At 47.9% G+C, this 23,214-nt stretch overlaps 1 protein-coding gene across 1 annotated transcript in view; it reads right to left on the bottom strand.

Annotated features, from left to right (window-relative positions):
• Positions 1–2,409: 2,409 nt before the first annotated feature.
• ADAM33 (ADAM metallopeptidase domain 33) overlaps positions 2,410–23,214 on the bottom strand; it is a 118,326-nt gene continuing 97,521 nt past the window's right edge. The window contains exons 17-23 of the mRNA XM_063136066.1: positions 21,768–21,845; positions 17,764–17,866; positions 16,503–16,650; positions 12,058–12,169; positions 7,831–8,082; positions 6,464–6,627; positions 2,410–2,439 (exon numbers count right to left, since the gene is read on the bottom strand). Coding sequence (XP_062992136.1) covers positions 2,418–2,439; positions 6,464–6,627; positions 7,831–8,082; positions 12,058–12,169; positions 16,503–16,650; positions 17,764–17,866; positions 21,768–21,845 — 879 coding nt within the window. The 3' untranslated portion in view covers positions 2,410–2,417. The remainder of the gene's footprint in view (positions 2,440–6,463; positions 6,628–7,830; positions 8,083–12,057; positions 12,170–16,502; positions 16,651–17,763; positions 17,867–21,767; positions 21,846–23,214) is intronic.

Raw genomic sequence — 23,214 nt, 5'->3', positions numbered from 1 at the left:
CCGGGTCTTAGCGTGGACCTGCAGTAAGACAGCCTTCCCTTAACCTGGTGACCTCCAGATATGTTGCACTACAACTCCCATCATGGCCATGCTGGCTGGGAGTGATGGGAGTTGGAGTCCAGCACATCTGGAGGGCGCCAGATTGGGGGAGACTGCTCTACCCTTGTATGCTTTAAGGTGGAGTCCTGCATGGAGCAGGGGGTTGGACTCGATGGCCTTAGGGGGCCCCTTCCAACTCTACCATTCTACGATTCCACACACACACACACACCCGGTACCATATGCTTTGGGAACCTGTCCCTAACGAGACTGTGACTCCAGGACACCAGCTCAGCAGAAGAACGTCCAGGTTTGGGACTCCATCGGTGAAGGTTTTGCAAAAGAAGGAGGTAGGTAATCGTGGTCCGTCACTTTCAGGTGGCTTCCCTGGGTCAGAGCTGTGCCCTCCGGACAAACACAAGGCCTCGATTGCCAAAGCCGTGGTCAACTAAGATGACGTTTCTCCCCCAGTCACTTCTTAAAGGCCCTGATCCCCGCAGCCTCCCGTTCCATGAGAGTACCGATTCCCCGCGCGCGGCCTCTCCACACCCTTCTTCGTTATTTGCGAAAACAGTTACTACTTCCTTTTTAAAACAAAACAAAAACCCCACAAAAATTACAGTCTTTGGTAGCAAAAATCCCTGCGTTAACCGCAGTAGTGCAAATGAGGAGGAAGGAGGAGTCTGGCGAAAGTCAGCCGGGAACTTGGTTTCCACCGTTGTCATTTCTTAAAGGGGAAGGAAGTTGACTGGACTTTCAAGCCCGGAACCGGCCTAAGGAAAAAGAAGACCGACGAAAGTCACCCGGTCACCAAAGAACGAAGAAGAGAAGAAAAGCCCAAAGGAGGCAAAGGGGCAAAGAAGGTGAATTCTGCCATCACATCTCCAGCCCCTTAAGAAGGTTCCACCCTTAAACATGGCTTGAAAAGAATGTTAAATCATAAATAAATAAATTAGTTCCGTCCTGACTATCCGTGGCCTTCTAGCATGTCGGTCTGAGGCCTTTTCCCCAATTCTGCAGCCTGGGAGCCTTTGACCTGAGAGGTGGAGGATTTCACCTGGAGCCTTCTATACATGAAGCATGTGCGTCACTATTGGGACGTGGCAATGGCTCCCTGTGCCATCATTAGATTAGGGCAAAAGAGGATATGATCCGTGGTCACTGGGCCACCCCAGGTCTCAACGAGGGCGGAGCTGAAATCAGTCCCCACCCCACCCCCCACATTTTGTCATAAGCACATAAGAAGGGCCCCACTGGATCAGACCGAGGGTCCATCTAGCCCAGCACTCTGTTGGCCAACCAAGAACACACAAGCAGGACACGAGTGCCACAGCACCCTCCCACCCATGTTCCCCAACAACTGGTACATATAGGCTTACTGCCTCTGATTCTGGAGGTAGCCCATAGCCATCAGGGCTAGTAGCCATGGATAGCCTTCTCTTTCTCCAGGATTTTATCCAACCCCCCTTTTAAAGCCTTTCAAATTGGTGGCCATCACCACATCTTGTGGCAGGGAGTTCCAGAGTTTAACTACGCACAAGAGATTGTAGATTCCTCTCTTCCCCCCCACCCCACACCCTTTATTCCTTCAGACTGGGTGGGCTTCTACAGAGAGTGAAGACAGATGTACATTTCAAGGGTGAAGACAGAGGTCGGCCCGCGATGTGCTGCAAGTGTGCTGTTTGGAAACGTGTTCCCAGCCCCCAAAACAATCGCCTTGGGATGAAGTAGGTCCTGCTTAAACTGCTTCCACCACACAGTGCTGGCTCCAGGTTATTGAGGGCCCTGGGGCAAGAATCCCTCCCTGGGGGCCCTCCCTCAGTGAGTCTGCCTCCTCACCACCATTTTCTGGGCCAGAGTCAGAGGCGGGGGTGGGGGGCAAGCAGGTTGCAATGGGGAGGAGGAGGGCGAGGAGGAGGAGGGGAGGAGGAGGAGGAGGGGGAAGAGGAGGAGGAGGGGGAGGAGGAGGAGGGGGAGGGGAGGAGGAGGGGAGGAGGAGAAGAAGGAGGGGAGGGGGAGGAGGAGGAGGGGGAAGAGGAGGAGGAGGGGGAGGAGGGGGAGGAGGAGAAGGAGAAGGAGGAGAGGGAGGAGGAGAAGGAGGAGGGGAGGAGGAGGGGAGGAGGAGGAGGAGGGGGAGGGGGAGGGGGAGGGGGAGGGGGAGGGGGAGGGGGTAGGAACTCCAGGGGATTCTTGCCTGTGAAGCCCTGCTGGGTCTGAGCCCCATTGGATGCCTGGACACGCCTACTCTTGACCCTGTCCATGCTACTGTATTTTAGAACGCCTGTCTGTCTTCACCTTAAAGCAGAGACACGGCATGAGGAATAGCGGAGGACAAGAAATGGGTATTCCCAGCCACAGCATCAGGGGCAAGGTCACACTCACCTCTGAGGCGGCACAGGCCTGTTGGGAAGAAAGAAAGCAAAGAGGTTTCGTTAATGCGTTCACATTTTGATGCCGATGTACTCAGCTTCGTGCTAAAACAATCTCTCCAAAGCTTTCGAGAGCTCTGTCAATTTCTGTCCTTCCAGAATAAAATCTCCCTCATCCATGATTTGATTGTGGATGAGGGGGCTGACCTGGTATGCATCACTGAGACCTGGGTGGGTGAACTGGGTGGGGTTGCTCTCACCCAGCTCTGCCCTCCTGGGTACTCGGTGCAGCACCAGCACAGACTCGAGGGCCGGGGAGGGGGGGTTGCCGTGGTCTATAGGAATACAATCTCCCTCTCTAGGCTTCCTGTTCAGTCGAGTGCTGGTCTGGAGTGTTTGTACTGTGTGTTGGGTACTCGAGACAGATTAGGGATTCTGCTGGTGTACCGTCCACCCCGCTGCCCAACAGTCTCCCTGCCTGAGCTGACGGAGGTTGTCTCGGACCTGGTGTTGAGGACCCCCAGGATGGTGGTTCTGGGGGATCTCAACTTCCATGCCGAGGCTGCTGTATCCGGAGCGGCTCAGGACTTCATGGCTGCCATGACAACCATGGGGCTGTCTCAACATGTCATCAGCCCAACACATGCAAAGGGACACACACTTGATCTGGTTTTCTCGACTGGACAGGAGGATGGTGATCTGGAAGTGGGGGAACTAACATCTACCCCCTTGTCATGGTCGGATCACTTCCTACTGAGGTTTAGACTCTCGGCGGCCTTTCCCCTCTGCAAGGGTGGGGGGCCTATTAAAATGGTCCGCCCCCGGAGGCTAATGGACTCCGATGGATTCCAGAGGGCTCTGGGGGATTTTCCTGCTGATATGGCCGGTGCTCCTGTCGAAGCCCAGGTCGCTCTGTGGAATGCAGAGATGACTCGGGCGGTTGACACGATCGCGCCCAAGCGTCCTCTCCCTCTGAGCAGAGCCCGGTCAGCTCCTTGGTATACATCTGAGCTGAGGGCGATGAAGCAAGAGGGGAGACGGCTAGAACGCAGGTGGAGGAAAACTCGTGCTGGGTCTGATCGAACACGGGCTAGAGCTCACTATCGAGCCTACTCTGTGGCGGTGAGGGTGGCAAAGAGGCAGTTCTTTTCCACCAGCATTGCGTCTTCTCGGTGTCGTCCGGCGGAGCTTTTCCGAGTGGTTCGTGGCCTGTTACACTCTGGGCCAGGGCGTGAGATAGTTGAACCCTCGGTAGCACGCTGTGATGAGTTTGCACGGCACTTTGAAGATAAAGTCGCTCAGATTCGTCATGAATTGGACACCACACTTAATGCAGCACCACTAGTAGAGGCGTTCAGAGCGCCGTCCGGCTCAGTTTTATTGGATGAGTTTCAGTTATTGAGGCCCGAGGATGTGGACAAGGTGCTTGGCCAAGTCCGGTCGACCACCTGTGTGCTTGACCCTTGCCCCTCGTGGCTCATTACATCAAATAAGGAGGGGATCGCCGGCTGGGTCCAGGAGGTTGTAAATGCCTCCTTGAGAGAGGGAGTGGTGCCGGCCTCTTTAAAAGAGGCGGTAATTAGACCACTCCTGAAGAAGCCTAATCTGGACCCGGAGGAGGTTAACAACTACAGGCCGGTGGCTAATATCCCTTTCCTGGGCAAGGTGCTTGAGCGGGTGGTTGCAGGACAACTCCAGGCACTCTTGAATGAAACGGATTATCTAGATCCATTTCAATCGGGTTTCAGGCCTGGTTTTGGAACAGAAACTGCCTTGGTCGCCCTGTGGGATGACCTCTGTCGGGAGAGAGACAGGGGGAGTGCGACCCTGTTGGTTCTCCTGGACCTCTCAGCGGCCTTCGATACCATCGACCATGGTATCCTTCTGGATAGGTTGTCTGAGCTGGGAGTTGGAGGTACTGCGTTGCAGTGGTTCCGCTCCTGCTTGGATGGCCGATTCCAGAAGGTGGTGCTGGGGGATTATTGCTCTGTGCCGTGGCTCCTAAGCCATGGGGTTCCGCAGGGCTCTATTTTATCCCCTATGCTGTTTAACATATACATGAAGCCGCTGGGGGAGGTTATCCGGAGATGTGGACTGAGGTGTCATCAATATGCGGATGACACCCAGCTCTACCTTTCCTTTTCATCAAACCCAGGTGAGGCAGTGGCTGTTCTGAACCAGTGCCTGGGCACGGTAATGGACTGGATGAGGGCTAACAAACTGAGACTCAATCCAGACAAGACGGAGGTACTGTTAGCGGGTGGTTCATTTGTCCGGCGAGGTGATGTTTGCCCTGTCCTGGACGGGGTTGCACTCTCTCTAAAGGATCGGGTCCGTAGTTTGGGGGTGCTCTTCGACTGTCACTTGAGGCACAGGTGAACTCAGTGGCAAAGAGCACCTTTTATCAGCTTAGGCTGATATACCAACTGCGCCCTTATCTGGACAGTGATAGCCTAGCTACAGTTATCCATGCTCTGATAACCTCTCGTTTGGATTACTGCAATGCGTTATACGTGGGGCTGCCTTTGAAAACGGTCCGGAAGCTTCAGCTGGTACAAAACAGGGCAGCCCGTTTACTAACAGGGACTGGCTGGCGAGATCACATTACGCCAGTCCTTTTACAACTTCATTGGCTGCCAGTCCAGGTCCGGGCCCGATTCAAAGTGCTGGTATTGACATTTAAAGCCCTAAACGGTTTGGGGCCAGGTTATTTGAAGGAACGCCTCCTCCCATATGTACCTACCCGGACCTTAAGATCATCTACAGGGGCCCTTCTCCGTGAGCCCCTGCCAAAGGAAGTGAGGCAGGTGGCTACTAGGAGGAGGGCTTTCTCCGCTGTGGCACCCCGGTTGTGGAATGAGCTCCCCAGAGAGGTCCGCCTGGCGCCTACACTGTACTCCTTTCGTCGCCAGCTGAAGACCTTTTTATTCACTCAGTATTTTAACACTTAATTTTAACTTAAATTTAAATTATACTGTTTTAACTCTGTATTTTAACCTTATATCAATTTTGCTGCGTAGTTTTATCCTGGTTGTGCTTTTTATATTGTATTTTGTATTTGTATTTTTAACTTGTTGGTTGTTTTATGATGATTTTAATTTTTGTGAACCGCCCAGAGAGCTTCGGCTATTGGGCGGTATAAAAATGTAATAAATAAATAAATAAATAAAATAAATAACGTCAGGCGTGGCTTTCCAGATAGCAGTCAAGATGGCATCTAGACTCCTGGTTCAGGGGATAGGGCCACGGCCCCTGCACCCGTCCTTTGGGGCTGCCACATCCTTCCTCGAGGATGACAAGGGGATTTCTCCCAATATCTTGGTCCCACGCAAAGTTGGAGCCTTCATGGGTTCAACTTCCAGTTTTAGTGTGGAAAATGTTCAGGCTTCAACATTGGAAGGAATATATTCATCCGGAAAGGCCTTACAGGTTTTTTTTCAAACTTAGTATTCTTGTTCATTTCCAAATAAGTCATTTTTAATTCCAGAACCTAGGGATTTTTCCATGGCATCTCAGGTGGGGAATTAGCCACGGTCGTTCCCACAGTAAACTCTGTGGAAACAGACTTCCAGTTAACTTCTCCACCTGTTTCGTTAACGAATCACCTTCGTAAGAAGAGCCCTCCAGGGTGCCAGCCCATCTCAAGATGCTAGAGACATGCACACCCCCTAATAACAGAAGCCAACAAAATGTTTTCTCCCAGAATTCCTGTAACACCGTACTGTAGTTTTCCCGAACCAGCACCCTCCAGATGTGTCAGACTACAATTCCCATCACCCCCAGCCAGCAAGGTCCATGCTGGCTTGGGTTTATGGGAGCCGTAATCTAACACATCTGATGGGTGCCTGGTTGGAGAAAGCTGTTATAATGGAACACTAAACTCAGTCCCGATTGCGGAGGAAATATTTGGCGAGAACATCTATCTATTTTGATGCTGCTACGCTCCTTGCTTTCTGCCCGTTTAAACCATTGCATCAGCCACTTCCTTGCCCACCTCCCATCCCCTATCACCTGCAAGCCACCTAGGCTGCAGAAATGGTTCGTTGCCAACGTACCTGAGTGGTTTGGAGAGGTGGCTCGAGGAACTGATACAGGCTGTCTTGGAGCTGGTGGGAGGCACCATGACCAGCAAGGCCTGACCCTGAGCTGATGGTGGCTCTTTCGCCAGAAGGGGGTTCCCCGGCAGCGGCTTGCGAGGCGGCCTGTGCTTTGGATCGATCTAGCAGGGAGAGAAGGAGGACACGGTGGCGTCACGTCAACAGGTCTGGGCATGCTGACGACGGGAAAAAGAGTCTGCGAAGAGTTCTTCAAGACTGCTGGCAAAGAATCTAGGAACTTTTGAAACTATTTGCTTGTAACTGTTTTGTACATCAAGAGAAGATTTATAGCCCTTCCAGGGACCTGGAAGAGAATAGTATATATATATATATATACTTTACTTATAAAAATATCTACAACTGTTTTGCTGCAGTACCTGGAGTCATTACTGGTCTCTAATGCCAAAACGCTTTCTGAAACTCTGTACGTGTGTCAATATCCCACACTAACATCACAAACTCCCAACACTCTTATATACTCCTCTCCCCCCCCCATTACATCATAAACCACACCCGCTCAGTTCTGACATTCCCTGCTTACCAGACATAATAACGCAGACATGTACAAGGTAATCGTGGGGCAACGCCACCGGTGCCATTCGTGTGGAAGGGGAAGTCCGCACTTTCCGGGGCTTCTGGGGAGTGCACATTCTCCCTCCCTCCTGCACCAATGGGGCCCTTAAAGCTTTACCCTTGTGTTAATAGGGGCTTTAAGACCCTCCTTGCCACAGGGGGGGAATTAACAAAGCGGGGGGGAGGGTCAAAAGCCGGGCAGACTTGCGCCTGAGCGCCTGTGGGGATCTCACGAGGGTTTGGGTCCTGGTGTAGGGTAAGATCGTCATGATACAGGGTTTTTACTTTTTAATCTGAAGTGAATTTTCATGAGGAAAAAAAGGCAGGGTATAAATGTAATAATAAATAAATAGGAATTTTGTTTCAGTTTGCGAAACACTCAAAAATTCCCCTTGCGCAATCCCGAACGTGAACAGGAGCACACGTTCCCGGGAAATGTCCACAAATTCCCAAACCTACATTTGCGTTTGGAACATGTACACATTTTTAAAATGCCCGCTTTTAAAAATTCGTATTTTCATATTTTGGTCAATAGAGGAATAGTGCACTTTTTTCTTCTTCTTTTTTTACAACGAACACTTTTCCCATTCAAAACGTGAACTTTTCCTCCGCAGGCAAACTGAGAAAGCAGGTAATGAACGAGAAAAGAGGCACGCCGATCCGAGCTTTGAAATGAGGCTGGGAGAATTCTAGCGAGCGACGGCCTCCGGGACTCCATCCCTGCCTGAGAGGGCACGACGAGCGCAACTCACCAACGGGCTCCTGACAGGGCTGATGGGCAGAGGCCTTTTCGGCGGAGGCAGCTTGGTTTGCACCCCGAGTTTTGTTTTGGAAGGAAGGGCGGGGGTCTTGTTGAAAGGCAGCGGGGGCGGCCTGGAGGGCCTGAGGTCTTTCTGAGGAGGCCCGGCTGGGCTCGGTGCAGGACGGAGAGGACGCACGACGTTGACAGGATGGGAGGCACTTGGAAGAGGGCTTGGTTTAAGTGGGGAAATGCTCCTTGTTGCCTGAAGAGAGACAAGAAAGGGGATTAGGGGGCATTTCCCCACCACCACCACCACCGGAAAGACTATTTTCCTCAAAGTCTGTGAACAAAACAGAAAACAATAATTTGGTGACTCACATCTATCTAGACCTATGTTCCTCCTAGGTTCCTCCTTGTCTAGACCAATGTTCCCCCTTCTCTAGTCCCATGCTCCCCCTTCTCTAGTCCCGTGCTCCTCCTTCTCTAGTCCCGTGCTCCTCCTTCTCTAGTCCCGTGCTCCTCCTTCTCTAGTCCCGTGCTCCTCCTTCTCTAGTCCCGTGCTCCTCCTTCTAGTCCCCTGTTCCTCCTTCTCTAGTCCCGTGCTCCTCCTTCTCTAGTCCCGTGCTCCCCCTTCTCTAGTCCCGTGCTCCCCCTTCTCTAGTCCCGTGCTCCCCCTTCTCTAGTCCCGTGCTCCCCCTTCTCTAGTCCCGTGCTCCTCCTTCTCTAGTCCCGTGCTCCTCCTTCTCTAGTCCCGTGCTCCTCCTTCTCTAGTCCCGTGTTCCTCCTTCTCTAGTCCCGTGCTCCTCCTTCTCTAGTCCCGTGCTCCTCCTTCTCTAGTCCCCTGTTCCTCCTTCTCTAGTCCCCTGTTCCTCCTTCTCTAGTCCCAGGTTCCTCCTTCTCTAGTCCTAGGTTCCTCCTTCTCTAGTCCGGTTCCTCCTTTTCTAGTCCTATGTACCTCCTTTTCTAGTCCTATGTACCGCCTTTATTAGACCTACTGTATGGTCCTCCTTTTCTAGACCTATGCTTTTCCTTTTCTAGACCTATGCTCCTCCTTTTCTAGACCTATGTTCCTCCTTTTCTAGACCGATGTTCTTCCTTTTCTAGTCCTTTGTACCTCCTTTATTAGACCTACTGTATAGTCCTCCTTCTCTAGTCCCATGTTCCTCCTTCTCTAGACCTATGTTCCTCCTTTTCTAGTCCTATGTTCCTCCTTTTCTAGACCGATGTTCCTCCTTTTCTAGTCCTTTATACCTCTTTTATTAGACCTACTGTATGGTCCTCCTTTTTCTAGACCTATGCTCCTCCTTTTCTAGACCTATGCTCCTCCTTTTCTAGACCTATGTTCTTCCTTTTCTAGACCTATGCTCCTCCTTTTCTAGACCTACGCCCCTCCTATGTCCCTCCTTTTCTAGACCTATGTTCCTCCTTTTCTAGACCTATGTTCTTCCTTTTCTAGTCCTTTGTACCTCCTTTATTAGACCTACTGCATGGTCCTCCTTCTCTAGTCCCATGTTCCTCCTTCTCTAGACCTATGTTCCTCCTTTTCCAGTCCTATGTTCCTCCTTTTCTAGACCGATGTTCCTCCTTTTCTAGATCTATGTTCCTCCTTTTCTCTTCTAAAAACTGACAGCTGATTCACATGAACGTACTTTATACAGTGGCAGCTGCCCAGGGTGACTTTTCACTGGATGTTGCTATATTCTGTTCTAGCTTGTTTCTAGTCCTGAATTAATCCACTTTTGGAAGATTTTTTCCCCCTTCATGATGTAGCAAGTCACACGATTTAGATACATGACAGGTAATTCACAGGACTTATTCACAAACACCGCAATTCATGGCGTCATGACAGTTATGTAAATTATTGCTATGTTGCAACCTGAATAACAAAGTGCTTTCATGCTTTAAGCAATTCCACTATCACCCCAACAAGGTCACCTTCCTATATCAGAGACCATCTGAAGCAAGAACTCTTGTGGAAATCCCCGCCATGGAATTTCTAGAGAGCCAGTGTGGTGCTGGGAGTCAGGAGATCCGGGTTCTAGTCCCCACTCGGCCATGGAAACCCACTGGGTGACTTTGGGCCAGTCACAGGCTGGCTCTACCTCACAGGGTTGTTGTTGTGAGGATAAAATGGAGAGGAGGAGAAGGATTATGTACACCTCCTTGGGTTCCTTGGAGGAAAAAAGGCGGGATGTAAACACAATAAATAAAATAATAATAATAGAGATCTCGGAATTATTTACACGGTCATCTCTTCCGTGATACACATTTGGGAGTGGGCAACTTGTGACACACCAACAGCTCCAGCCAGCAAAGCCAATGGTGAGGGATCATGGGAGTTTTAGGACAAAACATCTGTAGGTCCACAAGTTCCCCACCCTTGCACGAAGTCATTACTTCAGATCAATCTCTTGTTTGTTTACAGGTTAAAAGGGATAATCGAGAAGACATGCAGAGCTGTGAAGAAAAAGAAGACCCTGGGGCCTTATGCGAATTCCCACCGTATCACTGACATGCCAAGGTGTGCAGGCTGGAGAATTGGTCAGAAGCACACAGTGGCCTAAGAATAATTTCAGGCTCAAGAGGTGTTGTCTGACGGGTGCAGTCACCTTGCTGAAGCTGAGCAGGTCTGAGCCTGCTCAGTGCCTAGACGGGAGACTTGGGCCATGGCTAGACCAGGCGATATCCCAGGGATCGTCCCGGGTTCGTCCCTGTGCGTCCACATGCTGCACAGGGGATCCCGGGAGCAGGGAGGGATGATCCCTCCCTTTCTCCGGGATATCGCCCTACCCTTTAATCCCAACTTTTCCCACAGTCTTGGGATGATCCCGAGACCATGGAACATGTGGCCGGGCATCGCGGTTTGTCCTGGCTCCTTGCAAGTAAACACAAGGAGCCAGGAACTATGCACGAGGTACGGAGCTCCTCAGGAGCTCTGTACCCATCAGGGGTAGGGGAGCGGGAGGGGTTTTTTCCTTTAAAAAAGGAACCTTTTGTGCATGAGCGCTCGTGCGCTCTTCTCCGGTTGGAAAAAAACCAAAACAAAATGGCGGGTGCGACGTCCTCTTTTCCTCCTGGGACGTCATGCGCCGCGTGTAGACAAGGGGGACGATCTCGTGATCGTAAAATCGCGAGCTCATACCCCTCCATCCCCCCTCGTTTAGCCATGGCCTTGATTTTCAAAGAAGAAAGGCAAGACAGAAGTATGATGAACAAATCAATGAATAACCAATACAGTGAGTAAAAGGGGGGGGGCTAAAGAACACCGGATGTCCTGCTTATGTGAATAAGCTCTGCTCATTCAGGGTATCAGCCTTCTTATCTACAAATACAAGGATTATGCTAACATTATGAAAAATGTGTGCATACAAGAGAGGGAGAGGTTGCGCCTACTGGCCTTGCTTCCTCCCACCTAAATGCATACAAATCTTGCTTTTTCCAGGGTTCCTGATTGTGCATACAATTATTATTATTTATTTATTTATTACATTTATAAACCGCCCCATAGCCGAAGCTCTCTGGCCGGTATACAAAAGTTAAAAACAATGAACATTAAAAACAAATATACAAAATTTTAAACCATAAAAAGCATAAAATACAAACAAAACCAGACAATATCCGTTTAAAACAACTATTCCGGGGTCAGTTTAAAAAAAACTCAGCATTTGTTGTTAACTGCCTGGCAGAAGAGATAAGTCTTGACCTGGCGCCAATAAGATAACGTTGGTGACAGGCGAGCCTCGTCAGGGAGATCATTCCGTAATTGAGGGGCCACCACTGGAAAGGCCTTCTCCCTTGTTGCCATCCTCCGAGCTTCCTTTGGAGTAGGCACCCGGAAGAGGACCTTAGATGTTAAGCGTAGGGTACAGGTAGGTTCATGTCAGGAGAGGCATTCCGTCAGGTATTGTGGTCCCAAGCCATGTAAAACCAGCACCTTGTGTATGCACAATCAGGAATCCTGCCTTTTCCAGGGTTCCTGATTGCACATGCCATTTGTATGCACAAAGACGCATTAAGAAATTAATGTTGAATGCAGATAGGGGACGAGAAAAAGCGAGTTGGCATGACAGTGTTGTTCCCACACAAGCATTTCTGATCAAGTCTGAAATCTAGGGTGATAGCTAGGGTCTGGATGGAAAGGAATAAGACAGAGTCTGAGCACCGAGCCTGCCAACCAACCATCAATTTGCCGCAAGGTTTGAATCTGCTCGTGTCAAGATTTTATGAGCCGACTTACTTGGCTGGAACTTCTGCCTACAGCTTTACTGGAGGAGGAGGTTGAAATATCCTGCAAAGTGAAAGCTGAGTTAGAGTGTCCCTGGTTCGTCTTCTGATGGATGGCTCCGTTCCTGCCAGGGAATACAAAAGGGGAAAACAACAAGCCAAGGATGTTAAATGCTGGCAAATATGAAGGCTACTTCCAGACCTATACATGGCACATCTGAGTTTAAAAATTGATGGTGGGAGGGGGTGGTAAAGGGAGAGGGGTGATGGAGGGCCACTCTTCAAAGACCTGAAAGGTTGTCACACAGAGGAGGGCCAGGATCTCTTCTCGATCCTCCCAGAGTGCAGGACACGGAATAACGGGCTCAAATTACAGGAAGTCAGATTCCAGCTGGACATCAGGAAAAACTTCCTGACTGTTAGAGCAGTACGACAATGGAACCAGTTACCTAGGGAGGTTGTGGGCTCTCCCACACTAGAGGCATTTAAGAAGCAGCTGGACAACCCTCTGTCAGGGATGCTTTAGGGTGGATTCCTGCATTGAGCAGGGGGTTGGACTCGATGGCCTTTTATGCCCCTTCCAACTCTACTATTCTATGATTCTATGTGAAGATAACTCATTGAGTCTGTTTTGACCCTTGAGTGCACAACTACGGCCCTTTCTACACCTATGGTTGTAGAGGGAGGGAGAGGGGGGAAATCCCAGACTTACCTGCTTCTGGGATCGTCACCCTGTGTCTATATGGCCACATGACATCCCAGAAGTGGAGGGACGTCATGCCCGCCATTTTTAAAAAAATAACACCTGCAAGCCAGTGGAAGTTTTTAAAAAACGCCCCGACCCTGCTCCCCACCCCACCCCCGAAGTCCCTCAGCTGCCCCTGGCCTGGCTTCTTCCCTCTACCCCTCTACTTGCAGGGAGGAAGCAAGAAGCCGGGACAGGTGCCCATACCTCCCGCAGTCTCCGGACAATCCCGAGACTGCGGGAGGTATCCAGTTTTCCCGGGGATTATTTAACCCTGGGAAAACCCATGCTTGTCCTCCCCCCTTGCCCCCCGGGAGTCCCTGTGTGTCATTTGGATTCGGTTGGACACCGGGACTCGGTTGTGACCAGCCCGGATTTTCGGGCTGGTGTAGAAATGGCCTACATTACAAACACATTTTCTATTAGTTTCGCTCCCGTGGCTTCTCCCAAAGAATCTCAGGAAATGAAGTTTGGTGTGGACGCCAATTAATCTCAGTTAGAAGTCCTTAACTTCAATACCCAGGATGCTCTAAGGAGAGGAAATGGACTATTAAACCAGTTGAAGTGAGTGGTGTAGCTATCCCCTGAATCTAAGCATAATAGATCATTTTACTCAGGTCCCTTTTGGTTTGCAAGCAGGCCTGACTCTCCTCGAGGGTAGAAAAAGGCCAAGCCACAGGACAACAACAGACCAATGTGAGAAGATGCGATGAGGTTTGTTAGTTCTTGTGGCTAGAAGCCCCATGGGTCTAGAGCAATGGTTCCCAATTGGTGGTCTGTGGACCCCAGGGGGTCCGCATAACCCACCCAGGGGGTCCGTGCCACCATTCACATATTCACCATTCACTTCTGGAGTCCACTGATGACGAATTCCTACCAGAAGTAAAATATAACATCCCTGAGCACCTGCGTGATTTAGCCACTAGCTTCAGAGATTACTTCCCTTCACCTGATCCTGAAAACTCATGGAGAAGGAATCCTTTTGAATGTGGTGATGTACAACTAACAACTCTATGTGCGGAAGAGCGAGATGCACTTGTTGACGTGATTGTGATGGTTCATTGAAATCGGTTTTCAAAGAATATAGACTGGACCAATTCTGGGTAAAGGTTTTTCCTGATTATAAGAAGTTAGGTGAAAAAGCATTGAAACATCTAGTTCCCTTTTGTTCCACCCATCTTTGTGAAGAAACATTTTCGACATTTTGTTATATGAAGAACAAGCACAGAAATCGGCTCAATGTTGATCCAGATTTGAGATTAAAAGTAGGAAATATTGAACCGGATGTGGAAGGGATTGTTCGGGACAAAAAGAGGCATGATTTCTCCCTATCACATTTAGGTTTAGTAGCTGCTAGACATGTCACAATTTGTTCAGTTGTAAACTAGACGTTAGTAAAATTAAATTCGCCTTTATATCCCTAACTAAATCATTGTCATTTTTGCATGGTAATATCACAAATATCACAATTTTTATGGTCTGTTTTTAGTATACCTAAAATCCTTTGCTTATTACGGGCTGCCCCTTATTTTCTCCAAAATATTGCTTTGCACAGGTAACTACCATAGAGATAACAATTTTTTCAAAAGGAGGGGGTCAATGGCTTGGCATTTGAAAAACAAGGGGTCCGTGGTACTTAGCTAATTGGGAACCACTGCTCTAGAGTATCCCCCTGTATCCAGATAAGGCCTAGGATTGCAATAACCCCCTAAAAAGGGGAAAGCTGTCTCTTGCAGCTTTTGGCACCATTCTTGTCATCAAATCCTAGTTGAGACAATTGGGGAGAAGGAAAACGGAAATCAGAAAGCAGCGGAACGTCACTGGATCAAAATGCGACTGCACCTCAGTATCGAAGCTCACTCTCCTCCTCAGTTCCCACTTAATTTGACCTTTTTGGTCACCATCAATTTGTTAAAAGTGAGCGGTGTAGATATGCCCTGATTCTAAGCATACTGGGTTCATTTTACTCAGGTCCCTTTCGGGGCCTCTGAGCAGTCTAATTTGTTCGGTTGCTGCTTGGTTCTGGGACCTCTGGGGTGGTATCCAACGTTGTCATTCCGCAAACTCGAAAAGTGCCAGCAGAGCTCAGCCAAATCTTTCCATTGTGCAAGTGCTTGTGAATTACGTTTGTGCAAAAGCCTGCCTAACCTGTCACACCATGGGTTGCACAAACATAATGAATAACTTTTTCCGTTCTGTATCTACACGTTCACATTTGTTTCCCCATTCGATCATTGTATGTGTCAGCTTCTCCATTTATCCACTGCTCTCCTATCTCACTGCTGAGTCTGCATGTTTTTATCATTCGTCATTGAATAAATCCTTGAGATTTATTCAAGGATCAAAGCCCTATGAAGAGAGACTGAAAGAACTGGGCATGTTTAGCCTGGAGAAGAGAAGATTGAGGGGAGACATGATAGCACTCTTCAAATACTTCAAAGGTTGTCACACAGAGGGCCAGGATCTCTTCTCAATCCTCCCAGAGTGCAGGACACAGAATAACGGGCTCAAGTTAAAGGAAGCCAGATTCCAGCTGGACATCAGGAAAAACTTCCTGACTGTTAGAGCAGTACAACAATGGAATCAGTTACGTAGGGAGGTCGTGGGCTCTCCTACACTAGAAGCATTCAAGAGGCAGCTGGACAGCCATCTATCAGGGATGCTTTAGGGTGGATTCCTGCATTGAGCAGGGGGATGGACTCGATGGCCTTGTAGGCCCCTTCCAACTCTGCTATTCTATGATTCTAAGATTTATTTTCTGACTCTGGTCCTTTCTGGTTCTCATCACTAGCTCAACAGACCTAATATTTGAACGCATTTTCAGCTAGGGCTTTTCCTATAATCCTTCCTGATGCAACTATTGGTCATCCAGCTCCCACTAGTCCCCACCCTGGTTTAGCACTGTAGGAGGTGAGAGAGCCATGCATGATCACAGGTAGCAATCGCACACATACCCATTTCGTCACATGGAAAACTATCTCTATGCACTGTGGCTAATTACAGCTTCCCACAGTGGCCACACATAGTGCACGGAGCCAGCCTTTTGCACCTGTGGCCACATTTAGACGTTTGAGATGCTATTGTGGGCACCACCACAAAATGTCTTCCTTGGGGACTTAGTCACAAAGCCCGAGTAGCTTCCTCAATTATTAGTATTATTATTATTATTATTTATTTATTTATTTATTTATATAGCACCATCAATGTACATGGTGCTGTACAGAGTAAAACAATAAAACAGTAAATAGCAAGACCCTGCCGCTTAGGCTTACATTCTAATACAAAGCAGAGGTTCAGTCTGATGCTGAAATTTCAAACCATTTATTCAAATCCACATAAGAACAAAAGAAGAGCCCTGCTGGATCAGACCAAGGGTCCATCTAGTACTGCACTCTGTTCACACACTGGCCAACCAGCCATCGGCCAGGGATGAACAAGCAGGACATGGTGCAACAGCACCCTCCCACCCATGTTCCCCAGCAACTGGCGCACACAGGCTGATTGCCTCAAATACTGGAGATAGCACACATCTATCAGGGCTAGTAGCCATTGATAGCCTTTGCCTCCAGGAATTTATCCAACCCCCTTTTGAAGCCATCCAGATTGGTGGCCATCACTACATCTTGGTGGCCATCACTACAAGGGCAGTGCCATAGCACACACACAATGTCCAATTTCACCCCCCCACACACACACACACACACCCTGCTCACCTGTACATCTCATGGCTCTTCCTTAAGCTTTTGACCCACTTGTAGAGGAAAGACGTCTCCTGTCTGTAGCAGGCGTCGAGTCCGAGAGCTAAAATTGGCACGATCAACAAGCAAGCCACCACCAGACCTATCGCGACGGTTTTGTCATCTGTGGGTAAGACGCACAGGAAAAGGACGGGTTACGGCAGAAGCCTGTGCAACCACAGACTTAGGAGTGGAGGAATCTGGTTGGGCTGCCCAAGCAATCCAGCTTCTGGTACTCAGAGGAACCCTGGCTCTGAAGACGGACGTTCTACTTGAAGGGCAGCCATTTATTTAAAATTACAGGTATGGAAACACACTTAGTGGGAGGTGCAAAAGGACAACACTCACAGCAGTGTCACTTTCCAACTTTACAGAAAAGGCATAGGCTAGGGTGACAATATGAAAAGGAGGACAGGGCTCCTGCATCTTTAACAGTTGTATTGAAAGGGGAATTTCAGCAGGTGTCATTTGTATATATGGGGAACCTGGTGAAATTCCCTCTTTATCACACCAGTTAAAGCTGCAGGTGCCCTGCCCTCTTTCAAATCTGATCACTCTAGTTTAGCTCCTGTAGCTTTAACTGTTGTGATGAAGAGCGGATTTTACCAGGTGCGACATGCATACAAATGACACCTGCTGAAATTCCCTTTTCTATGCAACTGTTAAAGGTACAGGAGCCCTGTCCTCTTTTTCATATGGTCACCCTAGCATGGGCAGATCCACACTGGAAATGCAGAGGTCTATCTTTGTATAGTTATACGGAATATATTTAAACTGTTCATATGCGTATTTATATGTAGGACACAAACACAGCAAAAGCCAAAAGCCGGCATTTCATCATTCTAACAGGTTAGTACGTTTTACATCCATATGTACTAGCCAAAATTAATGTAATAATTCATCCTCTCACTATGCTAGCTATAATTGTACTGTATTTTAATATTTCATGTTTCTGAGCTGCATGAAATTGGAATACGCAGTTTCTTTAATAGATTTAAATTTTGCTGACCGTGTTTAAAAAATATCTCTTAGCAGTTTACAGAAACTTAAATACATTCAAATACATTACAATACAATTAAATATATAAAATAATTACTAAGCATTTATTTAAAACATTTGTGAAGGAGTTGATTCAGCGAAAGAGTTCTCAGGCGGTCGGGTCTGAGCACGTCACACACAAACACACACACACACACACACACACACACACACACACACGCTGGAACGCACTGTCACCTTGCACAGGTCCACTGTCCACGCTGCCCCCCAGTCCCGCCTTCTCACAGAAAGGAGGAGCCCAGCTTGCATCACAGTGGCAATTCCTGTTGCTGTTACAAACCTAGAAGAGTTAGAGATCATTTGTGGTGAGGTTCGTGCTTGCCCCATGGAAACAGTTTGCAGGCACTGAAAAATAACGCTTAGGATGCAAACATACTCCCTTACTGATGAAACAGAATCATTTCCTGGCCCACCCCAAAAAAGATTTGCACAAGTGATCCCTAAATCACATGGGGGGGGGATTTCCCCCTTCGTTTTCAACATCTACGATGTGAATGTAAAACTTGCATTGCATTTGACGAAGTCTCTCCTCCACTTCCTGTCCAGCATTGCAGCATTCATAAGTCACATATTTCATAGAATTATAGAATAGTAGAGTTGGAAGGGGCCTATAAGGCCATCAAGTCCAACTCCCTGTTCAATGCAGGAATCCACCCAAAAGCATCCCTGACAGATGGTTGTCCAGCTGCCTCTTGAAGGCCTCTAGGGTGGCAGAGCCCACAACCTTCCTTAGGAAACTGGTTCCATTCTCGTACTGCTCTAACAGTCAGGAAGTTTTTCCTGATGTCCAGCTGGAATCTGGCTTCCTTTAACTTGAGCCCGTTATTCCGTGTCCTGCACTCTGGGAGGATCAAGAAGAGATCCTGGCCCTCCTCTGTGTGACAACCTTTCAAGTATTTGAAGAGTGCTATCATGTCTCCCCTCAATCTTCTCTTCTCCAGGCTAAACATGCCCAGTTCTTTCAGTCTCTCTTCATAGGGCTTTGTTTCTAGACCCCTGATCATTCTGGTTTTTCCTCCTCTGAACACGCTCCAGCTTGTCTGTGTCCTTCTTGAATTGTGGAGCCCAGAACTGGACACAATACTCTAGATGAGGCCTAACCAGGTCCTAATAGAGAGGAACCAGTACCTCACGTGATTTGGAAGCTATACTGCTATTAATGCAGCCCCAAATAGCATTTGCCTTTCTTGCAGCCGTATTTATTCATTTTAATTATTTATTACACTTCTATACCGCCCCCATAGCTAGAGCTCTCTGGGCGGTTTACAGAAATTCTAAAATTGAGATAAAAACAAGTATACAAAATTTTAAAATTTAAAACACAGAACATACACACATAAAGCATTAAAAACCGTTAAAAAAATAAACATGTGGGTGATTAAGATATACTGCCATATGCCTGGGCAAAGAGGCAAGTCTTAACCTGGCGCCGGAAAGATAGCAGCATTGGCGCCAGGCAAGCCTCGTCAGGGAGATCATTCCATAGTCTGGGGGCCACCACCGAAAAGGCCCTGTCCCTCGTTGCCACACTCCAAGCCTCTCTCGGAGTAGTCACCCGGAGGAGGACCTTAGATGTTGAGTGCAGTGTAGGGGTAGGTTAATGTCGGGAGAGGCGTTCTGTCAGGTATTGTGGTCCCAAGCCATGTGAGGCTTTATAGGTCAAAACCAGCACCTTGAATTGGGCTCGGAAACATACAGGCAGCCAGTGCAAGCGGACCAGAGCGGACTATGGTCGAACCTTCTGGTTCCCGAAATCAATCTGGCCGCTGCATTTCGCACTGTTGGCTCATATTCAGCTTGTGAACTACAATTTCAGCCTCAAAGTCATGTTTCACATTCAAGAGACGTGTCTTGGTCATGTCACTTATGAACACCCCAAACGTAGCTTAACTCGGGGTGCTAGATTGTAAACTTTACAGAACCGATAAGGAGGGGGAAGAAGAGAAAGAACCTCTGGAAATTTCTTTCCGATTTGCTGGCTTGTATTAATTTTAGGAAATGTTCCCTGAACAGCTTTTTATATTCTGTAGTTTAATTTTATGTGCAACCTGGAGTTTACATGAATTAGACAGTGAAAGCTAGCGAGCGCAGGCAAATTGGATAGGTTGATGGCCTATTATTCAGAATATCCTTGAATTCACCCTATCCTTGGGAGGTGTGTCAGGTTATAACACACAGAAAACCAAAACCAGAAGGAAGAGAGCACCCAGTGCAGGCCAGACAAAGGAGAAACAGGCTCTCAGGATGCAAAATATTGATTTTCGCAAAGCCCGGCACATTTCAGCCTGTACTTTATTCAAAGGCCTTTCCTCAGGCGACTGTAAGATTAATAATACAATAAAACACATTAAGATAACTCATAATATAATATGTTTAGATTAATTAGGCACATTGCCACAAGGGCCTATGCCCATATGTGAGTATTACAAACTTTTTAACATTCACAAGGTGCCACTGGGGCCTATACATATATGATATTATTTAAAATCATATAAAACTGTAATAAAAGTGCAATATACAAATCCTTTCTTGTTAGAAGACAGCATCTGCAGAATTTCTTCTAGCAAAATAATTGTCTCCTACAATCATATATGGCAACCGAAAAGAGTTACCTTCAAAACCATCCTTATATTCTTAGTTCATTTCGTATCTTCTAACAAGTAAGGATTTGTACATCCTGAGAACCCATTTCTCCTTTTTCTGACCTGGGTTGGAACACAAAACACACACACACCCAACCCTACAAGACATCAGCTTCGCCTACAACTGCTGCACGGAAGAAGTAACCAGGCAGCAAGCAAACACCTAACAGCGTAACATTTTCAGGTATCACATCACTCAATTGCTAGGCAGCTGCAATGTCCTTCGTTTGCCTTCTCAAGGAACCGGTAAAAAAAAAAAGGTTTTCCTGCAAGACTGACAGGAATAGAGAGCCCACTAGGAATCATAGAATCATAGAATAGTAGAGTTGGAAGGGGCCTATAAGTCCATCGAGTCCAACTCCCTGCTCAAGGCAGGAATTCACCCTAAAGCATCCCTGACAGGTGGTTGTCCAGCTGTCTCTTGAAGGCCTCTAGTGTGGGAGAGCCCACAACCTCCCTAGGTAACTGGTTCCATTGTCGTACTGCTCTAACAGTCAGGAAGTTTTTCCTGATGTCCAGCCGGAATCTGGCTTCTTTTAACTTGAGCCCGTTATTCCGTGTCCTGCACTCTGGGAGGATCGAGAAGAGATCCTGGCTCTCCTCTGTGTGACAACCTTTCAAGTATTTGAAGAGTGCTCTCATGTCTCCCCTCAATCTTCTCTTCTCCAGGCTAAACATGCCCAGTTGTTTCAGCCTCTCCTCATAGGGCTTTGTTTCCAGACCCCTGATCATCCTGGTTGCCCTCCTCTGAACATGCTCCAGCTTGTCTGCGTCCTTCTTGAATTGTAGAGCCCAGAACTGGACGCGATACTCTAGATGAGGTCTAACCAGGGCCGAATAGAGAGGAACCAGTACCTCACGTGATTTGGAAGCTATACTTCTATTAATGCAGCCCAAAATAGCATTTGCTTTTCTTGCAGCCATATCGCACTGTTGGCTCATATTCAGCTTGTGATCTACAACAATTCCAAGATCCTTCTCGTTTGTAGTGTTGCTGAGCCAAGTATCCCCCATCTTGTAACTGTGCATTTAGTTTCTAGTTCCTAGGTGTAGAACTTGGCATTTATCCCTATTAAATTTCATTCTGTTGTTTTCAGCCCAGCACTCCAGCCTGTCAAGATCACTTTGAAGTTTGTTTCTGTCTTCCAGGGTATTAGCTATCCCACCCAATTTTGTGTCATCTGCAAATTTGATAAGCATTCCCTGCACCTCCTCATCCAAATCATTAATAAAAATGTTGAAGAGCACTGGGCCCAGGACTGAGCCCTGCGGTACCCCACTCGTTGCCTTCCCCCCAGTTTGAGAAGGCATGTTTTCACATGTCTCTTGGGCACCTTTTTGAACCCCAGATGATGTACTGGAAATAATAAGAGATATGATTGCTTAAGTAGATATCTCCATCTTGCACGGCTGAACACCACCATCTGCATCCATTCTAGAGATGCCCTCTTCCTGGAGTAAACAGGGCCCCTGTGAGTTTAAGTGCTATCCTTCTCTCTAACTTGGGCAGAGCTCCAGAAAACAAAAGCTAGCACTTACCCCGTGCCCGTGGCATTTGGAGATGCACTTGTCCAGTTCAAAAAGCGAGGCATTCAGGCATTGCTGATCCTTGCACACCTGCAATTAGAATTACTTCCAAATCAGGTAAGGGTTGTAATGACTAGGGGGAATGCTTCTGGAATTCGATCTTCGCGGTTTCCAGTGTGAGCTGACCTGATCCATACCTCCAGACTGGTGTGTGGATCGGAACACAATTTGCTTTGCTAATTTATAAATGCAGTACGTTTATTTTGAGTTAAATACATATTTTTGCTCTTTACACCCAGCTCACACCTCTTCCACCTCTAGAAAAGGAAAGGAAAGGAACCTCTCGTGCAAGTACTAAGTCATTACTGACTCTTGGAGGGACGCCAGCTTTTGCTGACGTTTTCTTGGCAGGCCTTATAGCAGGGTGGTTTGCCGTTGCCTTCCCCGGCCATGATTACCTTTCCCCCAGCTAATTGGGGACTCATTTTACTGACCTCGGGAGGATGGAAGGCTGAGTCGACCCAAGCCGGCTGCCTGAAACCAGCTTCCGCTGGGATCGAACTCAGGCCATGGGGAGAGTGTCGGCTGCAGAAACTGCTGCTTTACCGCTCTGTGCCACACGAGGCTCATTCACCTCTAGAAGTCATCCCTATATTATACTTGGGATTTCACTAACTGCCGGCCAGACCGTTCTGAGCTTCTTCTCTTTGCAATAATGAGGACTAGAAACTCACTGCTTTCAATCAAATGAAAGCTGAGATGCTCAGGGTACAAAATCCCATTCCAGACATCAGTGGTTGAATACCAGTTCTTTGATGCTCTGGTGAGAGGACAGGCAGATATCTCAGAGGTGGGCAAACTATAGGCAGGCAGGCCATGTGAGATTGGCTCTTCAGTATCACCTGACTTCCCAGACCAGGAGGATTATGGGTTGCTATGAGAGTCTCTCAGCTAGACTTGCCTGCATTTCCCCTGCCCAGCCCTGTTGGTACAGGTAGCACAGAGAGATGTAAGTGCCCGAGACGGGTAAGGGAACCCGCCCAGGTACCTTTTATATAATAATAATAATAATAATAATAATAATAATAATAATAATAATAATAATAATAATACATCTCTCCCTCTGGATTGAGGCGGGGTAGAACACAAATGCAAACACCATAAAATACATATAACTAATTAAAACATTTAAAACTAATACATTATTAAAAGCAGCACATTATTAAAAAGGCATCTTAAAATTCAACTGGGTAGGCCTGCCGGAAGAGATCAGTCTTTATGGCTTTCTTAAATTCTGGAAGACTGTTAAGTTGACGAGTCTCCTCCGGCAGGCCATTCCACAGTCTGGGAGCGGCAGAAGAGAAGGTCCTCTGGGTAATAGTTGTCAGCCTTGTTTTTGTTGGCTGGAGTAAATTCTTCCCAGAGGACCTGAGTGTGCGGGAGAAGGCAATCCCGCAGG

The sequence above is a fragment of the Elgaria multicarinata genome, chromosome 10, assembly GCF_023053635.1.
Source record: "Elgaria multicarinata webbii isolate HBS135686 ecotype San Diego chromosome 10, rElgMul1.1.pri, whole genome shotgun sequence".
NCBI classification, from domain to species: domain Eukaryota; kingdom Metazoa; phylum Chordata; class Lepidosauria; order Squamata; family Anguidae; genus Elgaria; species Elgaria multicarinata.
The sequence above is the reverse complement of the archived record's forward strand: the minus strand, read 5'-3'. Positions and strand labels throughout refer to the sequence as shown.